The 23,979-nt window shown below is 37.1% G+C and overlaps 1 protein-coding gene across 3 annotated transcripts in view; it reads left to right on the plus strand.

Moving 5' to 3' along the window:
• The window catches only part of PLCB1 (phospholipase C beta 1), a 685,746-nt gene that overhangs the window by 420,301 nt on the left and 241,466 nt on the right, over positions 1-23,979 (plus strand). For all 3 annotated transcript variants that reach the window (XM_044263433.1, XM_044263435.1, XM_044263434.1), the window contains exon 4: positions 23,578-23,715. In XM_044263433.1, coding sequence (XP_044119368.1) covers positions 23,578-23,715 — 138 coding nt within the window. The remainder of the gene's footprint in view (positions 1-23,577; positions 23,716-23,979) is intronic.

A 23,979-nucleotide genomic window follows, 5' to 3' on the forward strand; every position in this document is an offset into this window, starting at 1 on the left:
CTTTATTCCAGGTAGTAAATGGACCTCAAAATGAGCTGATAATCATCTCTGGCTTAAAAGAAAAGGGTATGCCCACAGGGCAAACTTGTTGCAGCTCCAAAAACACTTTATCAGGCTCACTGAAATTAAATAGCTTTACCTTACCATGTGACATTGTTATTATCTGAATAAGAAAAATTTTCTCTTATTTAGAAAATGATACTTAAATTTAAAGGTGCTTTCTTGCATCGGACACTAATGTCTTTCATAAAACATTTCATAAATGTATTTTATAAAAACACGAATATGAGTCAGTTGGCATAGTGACATGCACAATGTAGAAACACAAATATTTTCTGAATAAATAAATAAAGGAATGAGGATAAAAAATAAAAATATTAGAGGTAATTTTTAAGGTTCCAAACAAACCTTTATTTTATTTGCAGATTTTAAATCAATTTTTACTTTATCATAATCAGAAGACTGTAACAACTATTGATTAATTGTACAGCAGTGACGGGCTGTGTAATTTAGTACTGAAACGTTTGAGACATATAAATATAGATACCCTAATCTTTTAAGTGGATCCTGAAAACCTGGCCCCAGCATTTCTGAGACTTCTGAGCCTAGGGAAGTTAAATACCTTCTCCTAATCTCTGCCAAAATAAGAAAAACTTCACTGATTTGAAGGTATTCTTTTCCTCCCCCTTCTTCCCCCACTCCCTTTCATTCATTTGCACAGCAGGGAGGTCAGCAGAGTAAAGACAATGTTGGCTAGTGGGCATTAGGTTACTGATTTTAGGTGGATGTCTGTTCTAACTATACATTTCTTAAAGAATCTGGCTCAACCATTTGTATTTGTGGCTTAGAGCATAAGAATGAGCTTATTAAAAGTTTGGAAGCTCCCCAGCATTTGGAAGAAGTGGGACTGGCGAGTTAAAAATGAAAAGTTATTGTGTTAGGCTAAATGTGTCCTTCAAAAGCCATGCTTATTATAAATGCTGACTCCAACACATCTATCTTGTTTGCCTCTGACATTTTAAGCATTTTTTCCCCCTTTCAATTCACCACCTATCATTAGTCCAGGAAAACTCAGTCACCAACCAAGAGTAAAAATATTTTGAAGTTTTCTTCAAAAACACTGAAATCCATGATTCACTCATGTCTTCCGTGGACATAGAACAGCTTCTTTCACAGCATGGTGAGGGTTCAAAAGTACTTTAGGGGCAGATGGTTGAACATCCATATTCACACACCAATGAATTAACCCTTCTAAAATGTACAGTTCAGTGGCTTTCTGGATATTTAGAGTTACACAGCTATGGTCACTATATAATTTTACAATATTTTCATCATTCTAGAAAGAAATGTTATACTCATTAAAAATCAATCTTCATCCCACCTCCCTCCAGACTGTGGTAGCCATTAATCTACTTTTTGTCACTATAGATTTAACTATTCTAGACATTTCATGTATATGGAATCATGCACTATGTGGTATTTAAGTCACTGGCTTCTTTCACTTACTATAACATTTGCAAAAGTCATCCATGCTGTCGCATGTAAGATTTTTAAATTGCTTTTAATTACTATGTATAGTATCCCAATATAGAGATGTACAGTAGTCCCCACTTGTCTGTGGTTTCCGGGCTTTTAATTACCCTCACTTAACCTTAGTCCAGAAGCAGATGATCCTCCTTCTGATCTACAGATAGGTCAGTGGTAACCTGATGCTATGTCACAGTACCTACCTCATTTGCCTCACTTTATTTCATCACATAGGCATTTTATTATCTCAGTTTTAAGATCTCATTTTATCATCTCATTTTATCATCATGGGTGAGTACAGTACAGTAAGATATCTTGAGAGAGAGATCATATTCACATACATAGTTATAATTATTCTATTTTATTATTATCATTATTCATTTCTTACTGTGCTTAATTTATAAGTTAAACTTTATCATAGATATGTGTGTATAGGTAAAACATCATATATATATATTATACATATATATGTATTATATATATATATGTATACATACATATACATATACATATGTATAATATATATATATTCAGTACTATCCACAGTTTCAGGCATCCATTTGGAACACATGTCTTAGAACACACCCCTGCAAATAAAGGGGAACACTGTAACGTTTTGTTTAGACATTCACCAGTTGGGGGACATTTGGCTTGTTTCTACTTTTTTGGCTGTTTTGAATGACAATCCTCTGAACTTCCACTTACAAAGTTTTGTTTCGATATCTTTTCATTTGTTTTGGGCATACAACTAGGAGTGGAATTGCTGAGTCATATGGTGACTCCATGTTTAACAACCTAAGGAACTAAAAACTTTTCCAAAGTGGTTGTACCATTTTACATTCCCATCAGCAGTATACCTAATCCGTCCTATAACAGATAGAATTTGCAAATGTTTTCTCCCATTATGCTGGTTGTCTTTTTACTTTCTTGATATCAAGTGTCCTTTAAAGCACGGTTTTTGTGAAGTTTTGATGAAACTTGACTTATCTATTTTTCTTTCATTGCAAGTGTTTTGATGTCTAAGAAACCATTGCCTAACCCAAAGTCATGAAGATTTATACTTTTTCTTCTAAGATTTTTATAACTTCAGCTTTTCTATTTAGGTCTATTATTCATTTTTAATGTGTGTGTGTGTGTGTGTGTGTGTGTTTTAATAGTGTGAGGCTGGGTCCAACTTCATTATGGTAATGGTAATAAGTTTCATTTGAAGCAAGCATATTTTAATTTAAGGAATTTGTCAGCTTAAAGGGAAATTTAAGTAAATGTTAAACTATAAGCATCTGGGAAGTGTGTCATAATTTTTTTTCAGGGTCTCTAGAAACACCAATCGAGGTTATATATTACTAAGCAATTTTTCACTTAAATTTTAACTTTTGTTTATATTAATATATATAGGGTAAGAATGAAATATAGAAGTGGGATAGAGTTTGGCACCCACATAAGTGTATATGACAGCTCTATGTGAATCTAAAGATTTATTTAAAAATAAAAACCCTCGTGTTTTCAAGGTTAAGGAAAGACATATGCCAAAAACAAGCCTGTTGGGGTCTATTTTCGTGACTTAGTTATAAAATACAGGGGAATACTTTGCTTTTGATAAGGTTAAGGCTTAGTGTTAAAAATATATAAGATTAAAATTAAGAACACATCAGTGTCTTTAACAAAGGGATCACCAAAAAAGATTTCCACTGTAGTCAGTTCTTTCACATTGTGACCTAGTTGTCAGTCTGCACTGACTCTCTTGAAATGTTAGAAGACTCGATTAAGACTTTATTTTCATAAAAAAAAAACCTATGAGTTCCTTAATCCCAGAAAACATGATTTCCATATGTGTCTTACCTCCAGAGCTTGTAGAAACAACTTCTTTAAGAGGGCTAGTAACATGGACTAGAGAAATTGTATAGGACAAATACAGTCAATGAAGTTGTATTGACTGAGCATACAGGAAATATTTAACAGCTCTTGATCAACAGTTCGAGTGTTTCTACTGGTATTTCGGGAACATGTCCTTTGCACTATTCTTGTGTCTGCAAACTCTTAAAGAGGTATACTTATCTCAGCATGCCCTCTATTGCGAAACCAACCAGCTATATAGTTCACCCTTTTTAATTGCCTAAACTCAATTTGGTGGCCTTTTTCTGTGCTTGCAAAACACTTAACCCATTATACTCAAATGGTCTATGTATGTTTCTTCTCTCCAAGACCATTTGAACTTTGAGGCCAAAGATTATGCCTCATTTGTAGACATTACCCCAGAATAGAGAATGGAAACAAAAACATAAGGCTTGATGAATGAATGAAAAGGAAAGAAACAATTGAAAGAAGTATTTTTATGGTATTTATAAAGTTTCCGGATTATTCATACGTGTAGGTGAATCAATTCTTATACTAAAGTTCACTTAAGGAAAACTTCAGAGTTTTCCTGAGACTCTATAACAGAAAAATCCAAAAGACAGTTTTGAGGAAAGCAGTCCTTAGAGGCTATCTTTGCTAGTCATTGGGTAGGCAAGAAGGTAAAGAACAGTATATAAATGAGAGCTGGTTGTCCCTCTTCAGTTCAGTGCCCTGTCATGTGTCCATCTTTCATAGCCTTGTCTAATAGCCTCTTTGCTACCATAACCTAGTAGAATTTCAGAGGTTTCATCAGAAGTCCCCATTACTGACTAGTTTAAACATCTGTGAGTCATTTTATGTCCTTTTTTCCTTAGGTGCATTGGATTATCATGGGCCCACTAAACTCCACATATCTGTAGGTTACCACAGACCCTTCTCCCCCAGTTACTAACTAGGCCACATGTCCCAGTTTATTTGTCTCCCCACTGCCTCCCCTGTGCCTGTAAGGGGCTTTAAGCTCCTTTCCCAGCAGAGCTTGATTACACAAAAGCAAAACTACCAACCTACTTTATGAAACACCAGAGTTCCCTTCTGTATGAAGGGCATTTTCTGAGACAGTCTAGAAAAAGTTACTGTCTGTAATGACTTTCCAGGAAGAATGCTGGGTCTTAAACGGGTGGTCAAATTTAAGTGTGTCTCCTGTACAGGATACGGCTTCACATACATGTCAAGTAAGAATGGGTCTAGAGGTTAGCTGCATGGGGACAAGGGCTTTCTTGTTGCTTTCTTTTTAGCCATAGGACAATAGAGCTTGGGATTGTGATTGCTGACTCTACTGCAAATATTAAATGTCTAAATGTGCATCTCTTTATTTCTCTAAAGAGAAAAGAAGGTGGTGCCTCAGTAGCTCAGTTGGATAAGCATCCCAGGGTCCTGGGAGTAAATCCTGAATCTGGCTCCTTTCCCTCTCCCTCTGATGCTCCCCAGTTCCCCCTGCTTGTGCGCTCTCTCGCAAATAAATAAATGAAATCTAAAAAAAAAAAAAAAAGAAAAGAAAGAAAATAACTAAAGTAAAATAAAAGTAATAAATAAATAAATAAAAATAAAAGAAAGAAGACATTTAAAGGCTCTTCAAGGAATGTCCAGTACTGTCCAACACTATGTTGAATTTGTAACGTCCCTATGCATTATAGAGCTGTGTGCCATACACATAGCCACAGCAGCAATCCTGTCAAGAGATACCAATGACCACCATTAATTATGGCATTTTTCTTCAGGTGTTAGAATAGGATTATTGCAGAGTTGATTCAGGTCTTCTAAGAGTAATAAATTTAACAGTGTACATTTGGATACTGACTTCAGGGACATTAGCTGTGCCCATTAAGCATACCTGGGAGTGCTATAATAATCTCACAAGGGGAAATTCAGAACATAAGCTAGTCCTATCTCCTTTCTGTGTTGGTTTTAAATCTTCATTCAGTGTTTATAAAAAATAAAAAAAATAAAAATTAAATTAAGAAAAAAAAATCTTCACTCAATAGAAGATTCTCTCATGATGTCAAGCATTTGTTAATACTTACCTGTAGACTGTAAAGAAACTAGCACTCACATTTAAAAGCAAATTTGAGTCTTAGTTATTTTTAAAAGTACTACTTTATGTTTATCTCCATATTATAACAGTGTAGTAAGAGTGAATGGTCTTGGGGCACCTGGGTGGCTCAGTCCATTAAGTGTCTGCCTTCGGCTCAGGTCATGATCCCAGGGTCCTGGGATGGAGGCCCACATGGGTCTCCCGTTCAGTGGGGAGTCTGCTTCTCCCCCTCCCTCTTCCCCTCCTCCTGATTGTGCGCTCTCTCTCTCTCTCTGTCAAATTAATAAATAAAATCTTTTTTAAAAAATTGTACATAGTCTTATAACCATTTGCAAAGTACATAAAGGAGGAAGACAGAAATACAGCCTTATAAAAAAGGTATAAATACATTTTTCTAATGTCAGGAACATGACAATACACATGACAATAAATCAGAAAAATAATTTAAAATATTGACAGATTTGAATATCAAAAAATGTTGAATTTCCTGAGGGGAAAAAATATATCATGACAAATGTTAAAGCAGGTGATACATTTGGAGAAAATACCACAAGATATTTACTAGGCAAAGTGTCAATAAAGACGAAGTGTTTTTATACAACAATAAGAAAAAGAGAAATATCCTAATAGAATAGGATGAACAAATAGTTTATACTATAAAAGACATGCAAATGCCAATAAGCAAGAAAAGATGCTTACCACTAGTAATTTTTAAAAAATGAATAAAAATGATAAAATGTTATTTTTAATAATTAAAAATATTAATTATTTATTAAGCTATTAAAAATAAAAGACTTCCAAAGATGAAAAAAGTGTTATATTTGTGTTCTTATACTCTCTTTGTGGGGCTATAAACTAGTAAAGCATTTTTAGTGAACATCGGACAATATGTACCACTCATTATCATTGACCCTGCAATTGCAAGCCTAAAAGTTATCCCAAGTAGATCATCAGTCAAGTACATGGAACTCCATGATAATATACTCACAAAGCTGATCATTGAAGCATTGCTTATAAAAGTAGTATCTCAGCAATGATGAGAGGTATATTAACTATATTATATAATGATGTGTTAAATAAATTCCTACAATGGAATACCGTATAATCAAAAAAGAAATGTATGCCTGTGTTTATAAACATTTTGTCAAACTATTGATAAGTGTGCAAATTATGTGCAAATATGTGGCTTGAGCCTATTTATATAAAAATGTGTATGTGGGTATAGATAAATGCTTCGAACTACTCTGTATAAACACTAAAAATGTTTAGAACTTAAGTCGCCACTGACCTAATGTAGCTATTTAAATTTAAGTTTAAGTAGATGAAAAATTCAATTCCTCAGCTGCATGAGCCACATTTCAAATGTTCAGTACATACACGTAACTAATGGTTTTCATATTGAACAGCATAAATATTGAACAGTTCCATTACCATAGAAAGTTCTGTGAGACAACGCTGGTCTGGAAAAGTGTTCTCCAACATGTTTTCGGTGGTTGCTTCTGGTTGGTGGAATTCAGGGTTAATTTCATTTTGTTATACTTTTCTAAATGACCTGAATTTTTTATGAGTATGTAGTTTCTTTTATCTGAAAAAAATCACCTATCATTCCGCCATATAGAAATAAGCCCTGATAGTTTTGTTTTATTTCTTTGAAGACTTTGCTGTCTATACTAAGTTTCATAGAATTAACACCACATGTACAAGGGTTCAGTGTTGCTTTTACAGATAATATTATGCCATAAGCATTATACCTTATTTTTTAAAATTCCTCGTAAACATCACTTTGGAAAGCTGCATATAATATTTAATCCATTCCACGTGTTTAAGTGATTTTTGTTTTACATGTTGGCCTGAAAACACTACTAAAATACTTGAGAATTTTGCAAATCTCTTGGATTTGGGGAAGTTAAATTCATAAAGAAAGCAATGATTCATAGTTCTTTTGTTATATGTAGAGAAGCTTCTCATAGATCACCATTTGATGATGCATTTTTTTTTTGGTTCTAAATCACTATTCAAAACCACCCTCATAAAAGAGAATAGACTTAGAAATCAATGCTTTTGATAAAGTGCCTTTATAACTCAAGTGCCCCCTTCCACTACTGAGTATAACAGTACACAGAAATCTGTGTTGATGTCTGTCTTCCATGGAAACTTATCCAAAATGTGTCACTTCTCATTAAGTCCCTTCAAAGGCTGTTCTTTAAATGTATATACTTCATTTGGCTTCCTTCGGCTACACTTTGATAAATATAAAATGACTTTAACATGGGAACATACACACACACACAGAAAAAAATACGTAAGGGATTAAAGAACAATGACCTAAAATCCATGGAAGAGGAGCAAGTATAACAAATCTACTTGACATCTTGCTCTGCAAGTGGTATTCACGGTATTTAGTTTCCTATCCAGAATAAAACTGAAATAGAGGCTTTGTTTTCTGTGGCCACTCCCTGGTAGATAAGACCTTTGCAATCAGCTTTAGGATCAAGAGCAGGAATAGTCTCAGAGGCACCTCAGAATTAGTGGATTAAAACCCAAATGCAATATCATTTCATCTATTCCCCCTAAACCTGTCCCTCCTTCAGGCATCCCCATTTCTCCTAACTGCACCATCGTCTTGGTTGTTCAGAACCTGGAGCTATTACTGATACCTCCATCTCTTCATCCCCAATACACGGTCTCATAGCACTTCAAGCTGATTTTACCTTTTCAACTCTGTCGAGCTGCACCACTCAACTACCAGCTCTTCCCTCCTGAAATGCTGCAGGTGCCTCCCTATCAATCTTTCTCCACATTCTAAAAAATGGCATCCTGCAATTACCCTGCTTTAAGCTATTCCTCTCTGGCTCAAGGGTTTAGAACTCCTTAACAAGGACAGACCACATTTCCTTACATAGTCTGGTCCCCTATCTATCTCTCCGGTTCATTGCACCCAGGCTTTTTACTCACTTTGAGCTTTGCTGCTCTTCCTCCTACCACCGGGCATTGGCATATGCTATTTCCCTGTCTGAAGTGCGTCTTACCCCTCTTTCACATAATTAAGACTCCTCCCCATTTTTCAAAATTTCAGTTCATCTAATACTTTTTTAGGGAAGCTCCCCTTATTCCATTAATTATATTAAGTCCTTCTAAGCTCTGTTAACATTTATTTACATTTGATTAATGCTTTATTTCCTTACCTGATTGTAAGCATGATGAAGGTTTACACATCTGTTTTATTTATCGATGTAGCTTCATCAACTATCACAATGCCAGTAAATAGTAGATGCTTCATAAACATTTGTTCACAGAAAAAATAAAAAGCATGAAGGCAGATCCCCACAAACACTAGCAAAACTCTGAATGTTCTTCCCCAAAGAAACCTTTGGAGAAACATCAGGCAATAGCAAAGTGACCTTAGAGCAACAGATTCTCTAAGGAGGAGAAAGCCATGCAAGTCATTTTACCATGAAGTAAAATGCCCTTATTACACTTCCCTTTGAGTTGGACTATCTTGTATTTGAAGGTGATAGTCCAGGACCCACTCCTATTATTACAAAGCCCAGGAAGCTGAGAGCTTCCCAACAGGACTTTTCTTGAAATACCCTGAGTGGGGACCTCTTTGACATCTCAGTTCAGGCCTGAGGAGAGAGATCAGTGACAATAAAGCAAATGGGAAGCAAGTTTCTGCCAGGATAAAGAAGAAACAAAGGTACCTAAAATGGAAAAATTGGGGCATCTGGGTGGCTCAGTGGGTTAAGCCTTGACCTTTGGCTCAGGTCACAATCTCAGGGTCCTGGAATTGAGTCCTGCATCAGGCTCTCTGCTCAACAGGGAGCCTGCTCACCTCCCCCCCTTCTCTGCCTGCTTGTGATCTCTCTCTGTCAAATAACTAAATAAAATATTTTAAAAAGTAAAATGGAAAAATTAATGCCCGTAGAGATTTGGGGCCATGCTGTTCCAAAGGACACATTTCCCCTTTTCCCAGTACCATAGCAGTCTAAGTTTTTTTTTTTTTTTTTTTTAAATATTTTATTTACTTATTAGAGAGAGAAAGAGTGCACAGGAGAGAGAGAGAGAAAGAGAGAGAGGAGAGAGAGCAGGAGCAGGGATCAGGAAAAGGGAAAAGAAAACTCTTCGCTGAATGGGGAGCCCAACACAAGATTCCATCCCAGAAGCCTGGGATCATGACCTAAGCCAAAGGCAGTCGCTTAACTGACTGAGCCACCCAGGCGCCCCTCTCTTCTATGTTTTAACTTTTACAGACCACCTCTGGACATGACCAATGATGTGCTAGAGCCAGGTCCTTCCACCTGGTGTTAATCAATTGCTACATTTTTGGTACCTATGCTACTGGTTTTTAAACACAGCCATTATTATAAATCAAATAATACAAATTTACAACTAGAATTATATCTCAAAATTAAGGCAGTAAGTATTCAGAACTCGCCACTTTCTAAATATGTTATTATATTTTACCACTATCTATGATCTTGAGGCTGTTTATACCTCTTGTATCTGTAGGGTGAAATGCTGTATAATAGCATATACAACACATCTTTTTACACTTTCTAATTCAGTGATGTCATTGAATAACTTGAAGCTGGCTACAGTGCGAGTATTTACAGCATGAAAATCAGTAAATGCTACAAAATCAAGGCTATGGTTTTGTTCTTATTATTTGTTTCTTTGTGGTTTTGGTTTTTGTTGATTTTTTTTTTTTTTTCTGTCGAAAGCCTTAAATGTGTAGCAGCAAACCATGAGAGGCACTCTATTCACAGTTCAATGCAATCCATTTTTTCGTACTTAATTTTTGAAATTACCTAACAAAGTTAGGGAACCTCTAAATAGAAATGAAACAGGGGCGCCTGGGAGGCTCAGTGGGTTAAGCCTTTACCTTCGGCTCAGGTCATGATCTCAGGGTCTTGGGATCGAGTCCCGCATCGGGCTCTCTGCTCAGCAGGGAGCCTGCTTCCTCCTCTCTCTCTGCCTGCCTCTCTGCCCACTTGTGATGTCTCCGTCAAATAAATAAATAAAATCTTTTTAAACTTTTAAATAAATAAATAAATAGAAATGAAACTGTGAAACAACCCTCCAGTATCTTCTAAGCTGTACTGAATGGGAATCACTAAAGAGAAAAAAGGAAAAGTATATGAAATCCTCTTACTCCCACTTCATATACTGTTCTGTTTCTTGAGTATCTAAGACACTGTTTGTTTTGATCATAAAGAAAATATTTTAATGAATTAGAGAACTCAAGGAGTGGGGTAATTTGAGTTAGTCCTTGAGGATAGCATGATTTGCGTTCTCGTGATAGGAAACGAGGCAACATTACAATTCAGTCTGAAACACGCCATGCATTAAATGTTGTCTTCGTAGGTTGATATAAAAACTTTTGATTTGCCAGGTTCAAAAAATTTACAAAATTCCCCTAAGGGACACTTTGTTAGGGGAGAGAAAAGATGACTGAGAAGAGTGAGAAGGAGGAAACAGGTGAAAAGATGGTAAGTGATATTTGAGAGCAGTGGCAAAAACAATTGCCTCAAAACTAGTGTAGGTTGGGGCGCCTGGGTGGCTCAGTGGGTTGGGCCGCTGCCTTCGGCTCAGGTCGTGGTCTCGGGGTCCTGGGATGGAGTCCCGCATCGGGCTCTCTGCTCAGCGGGGAGCCTGCTTCCTCCTCTCTCTTTCTGCCTGCCTCTCTGCCTACTTGTGATCTCTGTCTGTCAAATAGATAAATAAAATCTTAAAAAAAAAAACAAAAAACTAGTGTAGGTTGACAAGTGAAAATGCAAAGAAATGGCTAATAATGTCCTGGGAATACGTATGCATTTTTGCACACTTTTTGTAAAATTAAGAGCCCTTCGAACTCATTGAATTCCCCTTTCATACCTGTTTAGAGTTGCACTGACAAAATTTCAGTGATGGTGTTAATGGCCTGGAGATCTAATTAGCCTGCCGAATTTTACCAAAATAGACCACATTTGTGAAATTCTCAAGGTAATTTTTTCTCATGGAAAGTTGAGGTCTTAGAAATGACAATCTTGGTCTTCCTGTATAATGTTGGATGATCTTGATGGATGGATAGTGAAGAATTTTAGAAGACACTTTCTTACTTCCAAAGAGAAATGCACACATAAAAAGGCATATTTAAAACGGGGCTTGTTTAGATGCTACTAGTTGTTTCTTACAAAGTAGACATGAGACCTCCTCCAGACTTCGAATGGTAAAGAGCTTTATATCCCTGTGTTTCTGAAGGAATAATTACATTATTGATCTTTGCACATTATGGAATATAGTTAGCTCATTTATCTAGAGTCATGGGAAGGAAAGGAGATGTAAATAACACAGGGAGGTCAATCTGAAAATCAAATCCTATTTTATCTTGAAATATTTTTAAAGCCTTTAGCAAACACAAATGCGCTTCTGTATTTAGACACTCACAGATAAATTACCCATTTACTTCGGATTCCCTCAGTTATTTGTAGTGAACTGAAAGGAAAATTTCTCTCCTTTAAACCCCTACCACCCTTGATAATTGTAATAAGGAGAAGATATAGAGCTCATACTTGTTCACTGCTACTTTTCATGTCGCACTTAAGGTCCGTTAATCATGCCAGCCACCACAGAATATAGGAGTTCTTTCTGTCCACGTGGCGCGCTACAGTTTGGAGACGTTATTTGGTTTACCGCTCTAATGCTTTAAGGTGAACATAACTATCTCCCATATTATGTGGAAGCCGGTCTGAAGCAGCAAAAACCAAGTTGCCTGTTAAATGTAGGAACCAGACACACAAAAGTTCTAGAAATGACTTGACTTGTCTTCTAGCGCTCTTTGAATTATGTCCCCATGGAAGAGTAAATTAAAGAAAATTAAAAAGTTAAAATGCATGTGTTTAGAATATAGTCAGCCAGGGCGCCTGGGTGTCTCAGTGGGTTAAGCCGCTGCCTTCGGCTCAGGTCATGATCTCAGGGTCCTGGGATCGAGTCCCGCATCGGGCTCTCTGCTCAGCAGGGAGCCTGTTTCTCTCTCTCTCTGCCTGCCTCTCTGTCTACTTGTGATCTCTTTCTGTCAAATAAATAAATAAAATCTTAAAAAAAAAAAAAAGAATATAGTCAGCCAATTATACACAAGCCATACAAGTATAAATGTTAAATACAAATATATGTCTTCTTCGATAAGTCATAATGTAAATAAATATATATGTAAATATATATAGTAAAATGTTCTGATGCTTGTACTAGATTATTCAGTAGGTACACCTGTACCGTCTTTAATTTTCAAGCTACTGATTTATTTTTCTTTTATTTTTCTTTTTTTTTAAAGATTTTATTTATTTATTTGACAGAGAGAGATCACAAGTAGATGGAGAGGCAGGCAGAGAGAGAGAGAGGGAAGCAGGCTCCCTGCTGAGCAGAGAGCCCGATGCGGGACTCGATTCCTGGACCCTGAGATCATGACCTGAGCCGAAGGCAGTGGCTCAACCCACTGAGCCACCCAGGCACCCCAAATGATTTATTTTTCAAGTAGTCGCATCTAGTTATACGCTGCCCTGAGCACTCGACATATAATTAATCATTTAGTCCCAGGACAAACTTTTATTTTAAGAGGGCACTACTAGGGCGCCTGGGTGGCTCATTTGGTTAAGCGACTCCCTTTGGCTCAGGTCATGGTCCTGGAGGCCGAGGATCGAGTCCCACATCGGGGTCCCTGCTCTGCTTCTTCCTCTGACCCTTACCCCTCTCGTGCTCTCTCTCTCTCCCATTCTCTGTCTCTCAAATAAATAAAAATAAACCCTCCCCCCTTTTTTTTAAGAGAACACTATTAGCATCCTCATCCCACAGATGAACAAACTGAGGCGTGGAAGGGTTAAGGAAACCTCAAGAGGCTGCGTTGCTTTTAAATGGCAGAACTAAAACTCAAAGTCAAACAGGCCTTCATATATAATTTCTACTGTCTCCTTCCAAGTCTTGAAAGTCTTTAGGGTACGCTTGGATTTTCCAGAAACTGCAAAGGGAACATTGTTTCTGTTTTTCCCTATTAAGGAATTGTTGGGCCTTTTTTGGTTTTTTTTTTTTAAAGGTTTTATTTATTTATTTGACAGAGATCACAAGTAGGCAGAGGCAGGCAGAGAGAGAGAGAGAGAAGCAGGCTCCCTGCTGAGCAAAGATTCCCGACTCCGGCTTGATCCCAGGACCCTGAGATCATGACCTGAGCCGAAGGCAGAGGCTTAATTCACTGAGCCACGCAGGTGCCTGGGCCTTTTTGTGTGTGTGTGTGTGTGTGTGTGTGTGTGCGCTTGATTTAAACTTATGTTCTGAGATTCCAGAAGCCTATTTGGTACCACTTAAGGGGCACCATATATCAAGTACCATGTGAGGAGGCAGACATCACCACAAAATCGGGGGAAAAACAATCTCACCTATAAAAGATGCACAGACCAGGGAGAACTTAATAAATGTATCTGCATTCTTTTAACAAATAAGCCTCTTTATTCTTCCAAAACTCTGACGCAGCGATATGGAGCCTTATTTAGAAGCACAAACCCTTTCCCGAAAGTTGAAGGAAAATAGAACGTGTTTTACCATCTCAGTGAGGGGATTAAAAGGGAAGGGACAGATGATGTCCAGTAGCCTGCTTTGCATGCACATGACCCCTCAGGGCACATGGATCTTTAGGCACTGGAGTGCAGTAACTGTGCATATAAATTTTGCTGACGGTTAAGTGGAGGCATGTGTCAGAGAAGACGGATAGTTTGAAACATGAGTGACAAGCTCTCTATACTTTAGAATTTTTAAGTTTGACAAATTCTAACTAGATTTGGAGGAAGAGGCTAACAATTCCCACTGAATTTTTATTCAAAAGAAAGAAAGAAAGAAAGAAAGGCAACTGCTATGTATTTCATGCACTTTAACTTTCAGGAAGGATGATTATACAAACGATGAATGAACTTGGCCGTTCAGCTTCCATTTTTTCCCAGGAAGACAAGTGATGTCATTAGACCCTATTGCTTTCCTATTTTCATTTCATATTTGGGCTATTTTGTATTTTTATGAACTGTCTAAGATATCTCTACAGGAGATGGCTTGACTGGATGGGGATTTACTGAGGTTTATTCTGCCACATGAGCTATTTGCACTATTTTTATATAAACTCCATCCAGTTGACTACACTTTTTAACACGAGATGATATGCAGAAAGCTGAGATTTTACAATCGGATGTACTTGGAATCAAATCTCTCTTCCCCCCATTTTATAAAACTGGACAAATTACCCCCCTAAACTTCAGAGTTCTTGTCTGCAAATTGGGGGTAAATAGCTATCTCTCAGTGTTAATTTGTGGATTAAATGAAGGGGAAAACACAGAACAGCGAGAGTGGGTGCTTAACACATGACTAAGTTACTAATTAAAAGAAACTATTGCCATTATATTTATTATTTTTATAGAGAACTGAGCAGTTGGGAATTTGTCTATTTGCCTGGATGAAATTCCTTCAAAAGCAAATCCCAAAGAATAGATGAAGATTAATCAAAATCAGGATGAAATTTTCTTTTTTTTTTTTTTAAAGATTGTATTTATTTATTTGGCAGACAGAGATCACAAGTAGGCAGAGAGGCAGGCCCGGGGGCAGGGGAAGGGGGTGGAGCGGGGAAGCAGGCTTCCCGCTGAGCAGAGATCCAGATATGGGGCTTAATCCCAGGACCCTGAGATCATGACCTGATACAAAGGCAGAGGCTTAACCCACTGAGTCACCCAGGTGCTCCTGGATGAAATTTTCTTATTTCATCCAATCACTACTTCAACAGTGTAACACATCGTCAGGGCACTGAGGTGGTCTCCCGCCCCCAGAGGTTTCCCACCGCCCCAGCCGGATTCCCATTTAGTCCTGAGAATGCTTTCTGGCCATAATGCAAGGGAGTTAGCACCCCAGGAGACACTCTTCATCAATGATAGATGGGATTTAACAGATCAATATTCTAGTTTCCAGGCTCCTTGGAGAACATTCTCAGGTGTGTTCTTCACTGTCTCTTGGAGTGGCCCTGGATGGATTGAGCCTCAGGTGCTCAAAGTGGTAAACCTCCCATTAACACACTGTTTATTGGCTTTCTCTCCTCCTGTCTCACTTTGCTACTCCCTCATTGCCCTTCCTGTTACCACCTCCAGATTAATTTACCTGGTCCAGATTGTTCACTCAAGTCGGCTTCTGGAACATCGAGACAAACATCCTATTAGCCAAGCAGGTGTATTGCAACCTGGCTCAGTAATACAACTTCTTGAAACAGACAGTGTTTGTCCCACTCTGGCAAATGTCCCTTGAACATCTCTACATTCTGGGACTGACTCACTTTTTCCCAGGTGTCCGGGCACTTTATTTTAATTCCCTTTTTCTGCTACTTCTGAGTGCCAGCCTCCTGACTGCCTCCAACATCCTCTTTCTCTTTCTTTTCTTTCTAGCTTCTGAAAATACATGAAACCACACTCTGAGCTTTTTTTATGGAGAGGAGGAAAACATCGAACCCTTGAATTTTTAATCACTAGAATGCTATTTGGACATTCTCCTTGAATTTTATCTTGTCTCTGTGGCCATTCCCAAGGATAACCAAACTTTCAGCCACATGGTTATGTCCATATTCAAGGGAATATTTGGGGGGATGGTAAACTTTATTTTTTTTCCAAACTCCCTCTCTCTCTCTCTTTTTAGTTTTAGACTTGAAAAGCACATTAATTTTACCTCAATCAATTCATGGCTGGCATCTTCGAACTACTTTATTTTGGGTGGCGATCCATAAGCAGGCCAATTCTATTTTCTTTTTTCCAGCAGTCGATTTATTTGTACACTGAGCCTCCCCACGAGTGGAGTGGAGGCTTTCTTTACACATTCATCACCACGCTCTCCAAAACAAACATAAGTGATCTTACGACAATACCACTGTGAAATCTGAAGGACAGTTTTCAATCTGTTCTTTGTTTTCTTTCTAGTATTTGCCCATGGTCACTTTCTTTGTCATAGTCAGTGTGTTTTCCCCTTGCTCCCTCCATCTAATGGAAAAGCTGAAAAATACTCAAGCCTCCCTCACCTTTCACTTACAGGAAAAATGCCTAAACAACATCCTCCAAGTCTTCTTTTCTGCATAAGAGAATGTTCACGGCACCATATTTCAGAGTTGTGGTCCATGCAAGAGGATAGCGTTTTATCTAACAAGGCTTGCTGGCTGTGTCAGCTGCCTAAGCTACTAGTACATCCTGAAGAGAATGGCACGCCTCATCACATTCATTAAAAGGAGAGAGAAAGTTTTGTTTTATTTTTTTAAGTTTTTATTTAAATTTCACTTAGTTAACATGCAGTGTAATATTAGTTTCAGGTGTGTAATATGGTGATTCAGCACATCCCCCAAGGCTCGTCATGCCAAGTGCTGTCCTTAATCACCTGTTCAACCCATTTGGCCCTCCCCTCCCCTCTGGTAACCAACATTTTCTTCTCTATTGTTCAGAATCGCTTCTTGGTTTGCCTCTCTTCTTTTTCCGTCCTTTGAACATTTGTTTTGTTTCTTAAACCCTACGTATGATTGGAAATTATACGGCATTTGTCATTTTCTAACTGACTTATTTCATTTAGCATTATACTCTCTAGCTCTGTTCATGCCATTGTGAATGTCAAGATTTCATTCTTTTTATGGTCAAGTAATATTACATTAGGTATGTTTATACCACATCTTCTTTATCCATTCATCAATTGATAGTCGTTTGGGGTGTTTTCATAATTTGACGATTGTAAACAATCCTGCTATAAACATTAGGGTGCATGTATCCCTTTGAATTAGTATTTTTTTAATTTCTTAGGGAAATACCTAGTAGTGTGATTGCTAGATCATAGAGTAGTTTTACTTTTAACTTTTTGAGGAACTTCCATACTGTTTTCCAAAGTGCCTGTACTAGTTTGCATTCCCACCAGCAATGTAAAGGTGTTCCCTTTTCTCCTCATCTTTGCCAACACCAGTTATTTCTTATGTTGTTAATTTTAGTCATTCTGACAGGTATGAGGTGATATATCCTTGTAGTTTTGATTTGCATTTCTGTGATAATGAGTGATATTGAGCATCTCTTCACGTGTCCATTGGCTATCTGTGTGTCTTCTTTGGAAAAATATCTATTCATATCTTCTGTCCATTTCATTTGTGGAATGTTGAGTTTTGTAAGTTCTTTTTATATTTTAAATACTAACCCTTTATCAGACATGTCATTTTCAAATATCTAGGAGAGAAAAACTTTTAAAATGAAAAGTGCAAAAATAAGTATTGATTCCAAGGGAATTTATTAATCTATCTTTTTTCTTTATTTTTTGAGAAGCAAATATTAAATTCAAGAGCTTCGTGGGGAAACATTTTGGATGTTAATATCTTTCTTTTACAACAAAATATCAATAAAGCAAAGAAGAGTTTGGTCTGTCTTCAAGGAAAAGGTAGCTTTATATCTAAAAGTTTAGCCATACTTTTCTAAGGTCGCTTAAGTATAACAAGGAATATGTCACGTTATTTCTCACTGTTTTACTGAGTGTTAATGGAAAGACTTTCATATACCTGATCTATTATATGAAAGATAATGTTACATCCATATAACTATAATTCAGGTTGAAAATATTGCATTAAGTGCTGAGAATAAAATTAACCTAATATACAAATTGTTCCATAAACCTAAAATCCACTAAAGGTGTATTTCATGAGGATGAGTAAGGTTTCTTTTCTTTCCTTTTTTTTTTTTTTTTTTAAGATTTTATGCATTCATTTGACAGAGAGAGAGAGATCACAAGTAGGCAGAGAGGCAGGCAGAGAGAGAGAGAGAGAGGGAAGCAGGCTCCCCGCTGATCAGGGAGCCCAATGTGGGGCTCAATCCCAAGACCCTGGGATCATGACCTGAGCCGAAGGCAGAGGCTTAACTCACTGAGCCACCCAGGCTCCCTGGTTTATTTTCTACACCAAAATTTTTCTGGTGTAAAAAATGAAATGTAAATTTTTTTTTAATTTTTAATTATTTTATATTTAATTATTATTTTAAAATGTAAACATTTTCTGGTGTAAAAAATGAAATGAAATTTAATTTCTTCAGTGAGTTATTACCTAGAAACAAGAATTAGTAACTTAAGCAACTTTCTTTGCAACAAACATGAAGTAATTTAATCATGAATCCTGATGATTGAACGAAAGTGAGTTTATTCAGTGTGTCTCCATTTTGTAACTCTTAGGGGAATGGAAGTGTTCTAGAACTTAACTTGCACAGTGCAGTTAAATTATAGCTGCCAAAATTCGTGGCTGGTCTGGTTAATTCTCACCGTGGAAACCTATCTAGGATATTCTCTGGAGAACGTAGGCCTTGAGTGACAGTTTAGTGAAAATACAAAATTCCGAGTTCATCTCTCCTCTTATTTTTTTTCTGAGCTATATTCTTTACTGCTCTTCAACAGAGAAATTGAACATTTTTACAGAATTGTAGAGATAGCTTGTTTTCTTTATAAAAATTTTAAGGGGGGAGGCTGGGACTCAGTCGTGAAGTGTCTGCCTTTGTCTCAGGTTATGTTCCCAGGGTCCTGAGATCAAGCCCAGCTTCAGGCTCCCTGCTTCTCCCTCTCCCTCTGCCTGCTGTTTCTCCTAGTTGTGCTCTCTCTCTCTCTTTCTGTCAAATACATAAATAAAAGCTTTTTAAAATTTTCAAGGAATATATATCAACAGCAGCAACCAAGAAATGGGTTTGAGTCTGGCAGTAACCCAAGTAGGTAAACACCTCTCTGAAAACTGGTCAGGAGCTTCAATCAATAAGAAAATCTCAGACAGGGCACCTGGGTGGCTCAGTCAGTTGAGGATCTGACTCTGGTTATGATCTCAGGGCCTGAGATTGAGCCCAGCTTGGGATTCTCCCCTGCTCATGCGCATGTGTGCGCGCACGCGCTCTCTCTCTCTCTCTCTCTCCCCCTCCCTCTCTCTGGAAAAAAGGAAGGAAGAAAGAAAGAAATAGAGAATGATAAAAAGAAAGAAAGTCTAGACATAAAGTCCTCTGTAGAATAGATTTTTAGGGGGGGGTGATTCTCATGCAAATTGTCTGTAGGCTTTTGTTATTGTTATGATTTTAATTTTCTTCTTTCTTTTTGAAATTCAGCCACTCATATCTCCAGACCTGAGACTGATGTACCCCAGAAACAACGATTTTTTTTGGATGTTTCCATTAAATCCCTTCTATCTATAAGGTCCTCCAAACACTTTTGTGCCTCTGTTTTTTATCCTTCCAGATAATTCCCTCTTTACCTATTCTCTGAGGGTCTCCTCTGCTAAAAACAACTCAGGGCAACTTTCGGTACTTGAAAGGACAAATATCTTTCTCACCATACCCTTCATATATCAACATGTTCAATAATGAGACCAAGGTTTGAAGCCACCCTGTCACCTTGGGATATTGAGTTCAAAATGAGAAAACTCAGAGTATAGGTAAAAAGAAAAGTAAAGTCGTTTCTTAAGGGAGACAATGCTAACATAACCCAAGTTTGATGTTGATTAAAAAAAAGAAAACGAAATATAAAGAAAAGATGTAGTTGTAAAGACAAGTAAAATGATTAATGGTAAGAATAAAAATTCATATAATCAGTTATCAAAAAAGGACATTAGTAAGGAAATTATTTATTCTATACTTTGAACAATATCTCTATTTATTTCCAGAATTACATAATTTTAAAATATTGTGGTTTCTATTGAAAAATTATTTCTAAAATATTATTGTGCCTGACGCTCATGCTCAATATTCCTTTTTATTATTTATTGTACAACCATCTCAGATATAGAGAGATTTACAGAATCTGGTTTCTCAGATACCTGTTTCTCAGAGTCAATCATTAGCATCAACATTTTGCTAGTCTGCCTTATTCTTCCAATCCCTGACATTACCTCCAAATACTGCATTCCACAGTTCTAATTACAAAAAACTCCACTGTTTTTACAATTATATATAAACAACCATGAGTGGGAAAATGTTTACCGAGATGTTGCAAAGATCTGATCATCTTAGAAATTCCTGTTGAGGGGTGCCTGGGTGGCTCAGTGGGTTAAAGCCTCTGTCTTCAGCTCAGGTCATGATCTCAGGGTCCTGGGATCAAGTCCTGCATCGGGCTCTCTGCTCAGCAGGGAGCCTGCTTCCCCCCTCTCTCTCTCTGCCTGCCTCTCTATTTGTGATCTTCGTCTGTCAAATAAATAAATAAAATCTTAAAAAAAAAATCCTGTTGACCATACCTAACAATATTGTCTTTTTCCAGAACTATTTTCTTTAAAAAATATATATATATATGTATATACATATACATGTATATGTATATACATATATATATATTTTTTTTTTTGAAAGAGAGAGCATGAGGGAGAGGGCAGAATCCCTGCTGAGTAGGGAGCCTGATGTGGGGCTCGATCCCAGGACCTTGGGATCATGGCCTGAGCTGAAGGCAGAAGTTTAGAAGACAGATGCTTAACTGACTAATATACCCAAGCAGGCCCAGAGTTATTTTCTATTCTGGCACCTTCTCTAGGTCCTCTCTACTTGCCTTGCATTCCTATAGCTCAAGGACAACTCATGAGAACCCCCTGACCCCCACGCCCCGTCCATGCAGTTCTGAGACATGGCAGTCTTTAATCAGTCACTATGTAATTAGTGTACAAAAGTGTTTTAAAAAGACATGAGAATTAGTAAAGTAATACAGACTGATCAGAAAATGGTCTAGTTTTAGGGACTGTGAGCCAGGAACCTCAGATGAAGACCAAATACATACAAAAAATATATCTTGGTCATCTGAATGACCAAATTTATTTTTCTTACAAATCACAATGTCACAGATAGACTCTGTGATTTTTTATACAAAACTTGTGATTTATAATCTTAAGTTTCAGATGGTTTCTGATAATTACCTTTCTCTTCCAAGTATACAAAAAAAAATTTAAAATACTGATCATTTTCTTTTCTAACTTTTGCTTCAAATGTGTTCAAAAATTGTGATTCAAATTAACAAAGCAAAAAAAAAAAGTGACAAACAAACAAAAAAAAAAAAAACCAGACTCTGAAATACAGAGAACAAGCTGGTGGTAGCCAGCAGGAAGATGGGTAGGGGGATGAGTGAAATAAGCGAAGGGGATTAAGTACAATTATAATGATGAACACTAAGAAATGTATAGAACTATCTCATCATTATATTGTACACCTGAAACTAATATAATACTGTATGTTAATTATACTTGCATTTAAAAATAAATTAAAAATTTAAAAATCAGGATGTAGTTAACCACATTACAGAACGGCTAGAATCATTCTTTATCAGCCTTCATAAAAAGTCCATTCTTCTTGAACCTTTTCCTCTACTCTTTCATTAACACTAGAATGCTTAAAATTTCCCTTTTTTGTTATTGTTTACTTAATAAATTTTTTCCTCTATTCCTCTCCTTTTCTAGGTCATGCAAATTGATGTTCTTGTGATAGCATTTGGTCTTTCTAGACGGGCTGATGTACTTGATAAGTTCCCAACCTGTTAGCGTAGTTGAAACTTCAGTTATAGTCGGTACACCTTTGAGATGGATTTTTCTCTCTTCATAACTTACCTGAAAATGTTCCTCTTTACATAGTCTAACAGGGGAGAAAATTTTATTAACTAAGAGAGGATTAATGGTACTGAGTGAAATAGTTTAGCTGGAAAGGTTTTGTTTCTTTTCTTTCCTTCTTCTTCTTCTTCTTCTTTTTTTTTAAGTCCACTTTTTCTTTGTAAGGATGCTATAAATAAAAACCTTAAAAAGGAGATCAAAATTAACCAGGTCCTGTTGGCCCAGCATTTAGCTAAATAAATAAGAATAGAAATTTATTCCTTGCTCATAAGCTGGCTGCAGATTTGCCAAGTGATTGATTTGATGTTAATTTTCTGCATGGACCTCTCATTTCCTATGAGAGGAAAATGAAATCAGCCAAGGTGAATGAGTCCTATTTTAGGTCTTACTTTTAATTCGGGAGGTTTGGAAGCCTCCATTTTCCAGCAGGACTAGATAACCAAGGGATCCTCACTTACGGTATCCTGAAAAAGGGAACTTGCTCTGAAAAGACTGCAGAAGTTCTCTATGTCCAAATCCCAGTATGTTCAGAGGATAGAATTGAAATGAACATATTGATGACAGGTGCCGCCATTTTGCCTGGTCTAACAGCCTATTTCTTTACAATGGAAATCCGTGTTGGAGAAGGTTCAAGCTATGACTCCCAGCCATGTTTCTGCCTCAGCTCTGGATAGCATCACCATGTTCTGTTTCTACAAGAATCACCTTCTTCGTCTTAATGTGTCATGAATTGAGGACAGAGATGAGACTGTGCATTTCAATATGTGACTTGTGGGATGATTGGAGGGAATAAAGGGAGAATTATGGCACATAAAAATATGCTACTAAAAGATGTATGACAGAAAGACTAAGACTAATTGACAAAGGACCACAATTCTTATTTTTTCCAGGTTTATTGAGGTATAATTACCATATAACATTGTGTAAGCTTAATATGTACAATGTGATGATTTGTTGCACACACATATTGCATTAGCCAACACCCCCCTCACATCATATAATACCGTTTCTTTTTTGTGGTGAGAACACTTAAGATCTGCACTGTTAGCATCTTTCTAGTATCTAATACAATATTATTAACCCTAATTCCCATGCTGTACATTAAGTCCTTACAACATATTCATCTTGTATCTGGAAGTGTGTAGTCTTTGAACAAAATCTCTTCATTTTCCCCACACTCCCTGCCCCTGGTATCCACCACTCTACTCTCTTGTTTCTCTGAGTTCAGCTTTTTTTAGATTCTACCTGCAAAATTTGTCTTTCTCTGTCTCATTCATTTCACATCATATAATGCCATGAGGACCATAAATCTTGAGTAAGAAATTCTCTCTCCACAACCTTTCAGCAAGTTGCTTGACCTCTCTGGGCCATGATGGAGTTTGGGACTTCAATCATACTGTTATTTAGTAAGAATAAAGGACAATTTTGTTTTGAAGGCATTCTAAGTCTAATACTTTGAAACTATGCTATTGTATTGGAATCTCTAGTTATAGACTAACTTTTCTCAATGTTTATTATCCAGGACCCCAAGTTACGTGAACTTTTGGATGTGGGGAACATCGGGCGCCTGGAGCATCGTATGATAACCGTGGTGTATGGGCCTGACTTGGTTAACATCTCCCATTTGAATCTCGTGGCTTTCCAAGAAGAAGTGGCCAAGGTATGGTGGATAGAAACTTCTAGCCTTTGTCATCTCACTCTGAAACCTTGTGACATTGTACTGATTTCTGCAAGAGATTGAGTTGTTGTCATATTTAACATGTGTTAAAATTACATCTAAAAATAATCCAGCTGCCAAGTAGAAGTGTAATTCAAACCTTCCAAATGATGGCCCCTACTAAGAATTATGGGGATTTTTCATTAGGCATCAGGCATTTGATATAATTTCTTTGCAGAACAAAATATAGGTGACACCACTTTTTAC

Source organism: Neovison vison, chromosome 8 (genome assembly GCF_020171115.1).
Source record: "Neovison vison isolate M4711 chromosome 8, ASM_NN_V1, whole genome shotgun sequence".
Lineage (NCBI taxonomy): Eukaryota > Metazoa > Chordata > Mammalia > Carnivora > Mustelidae > Neogale > Neogale vison.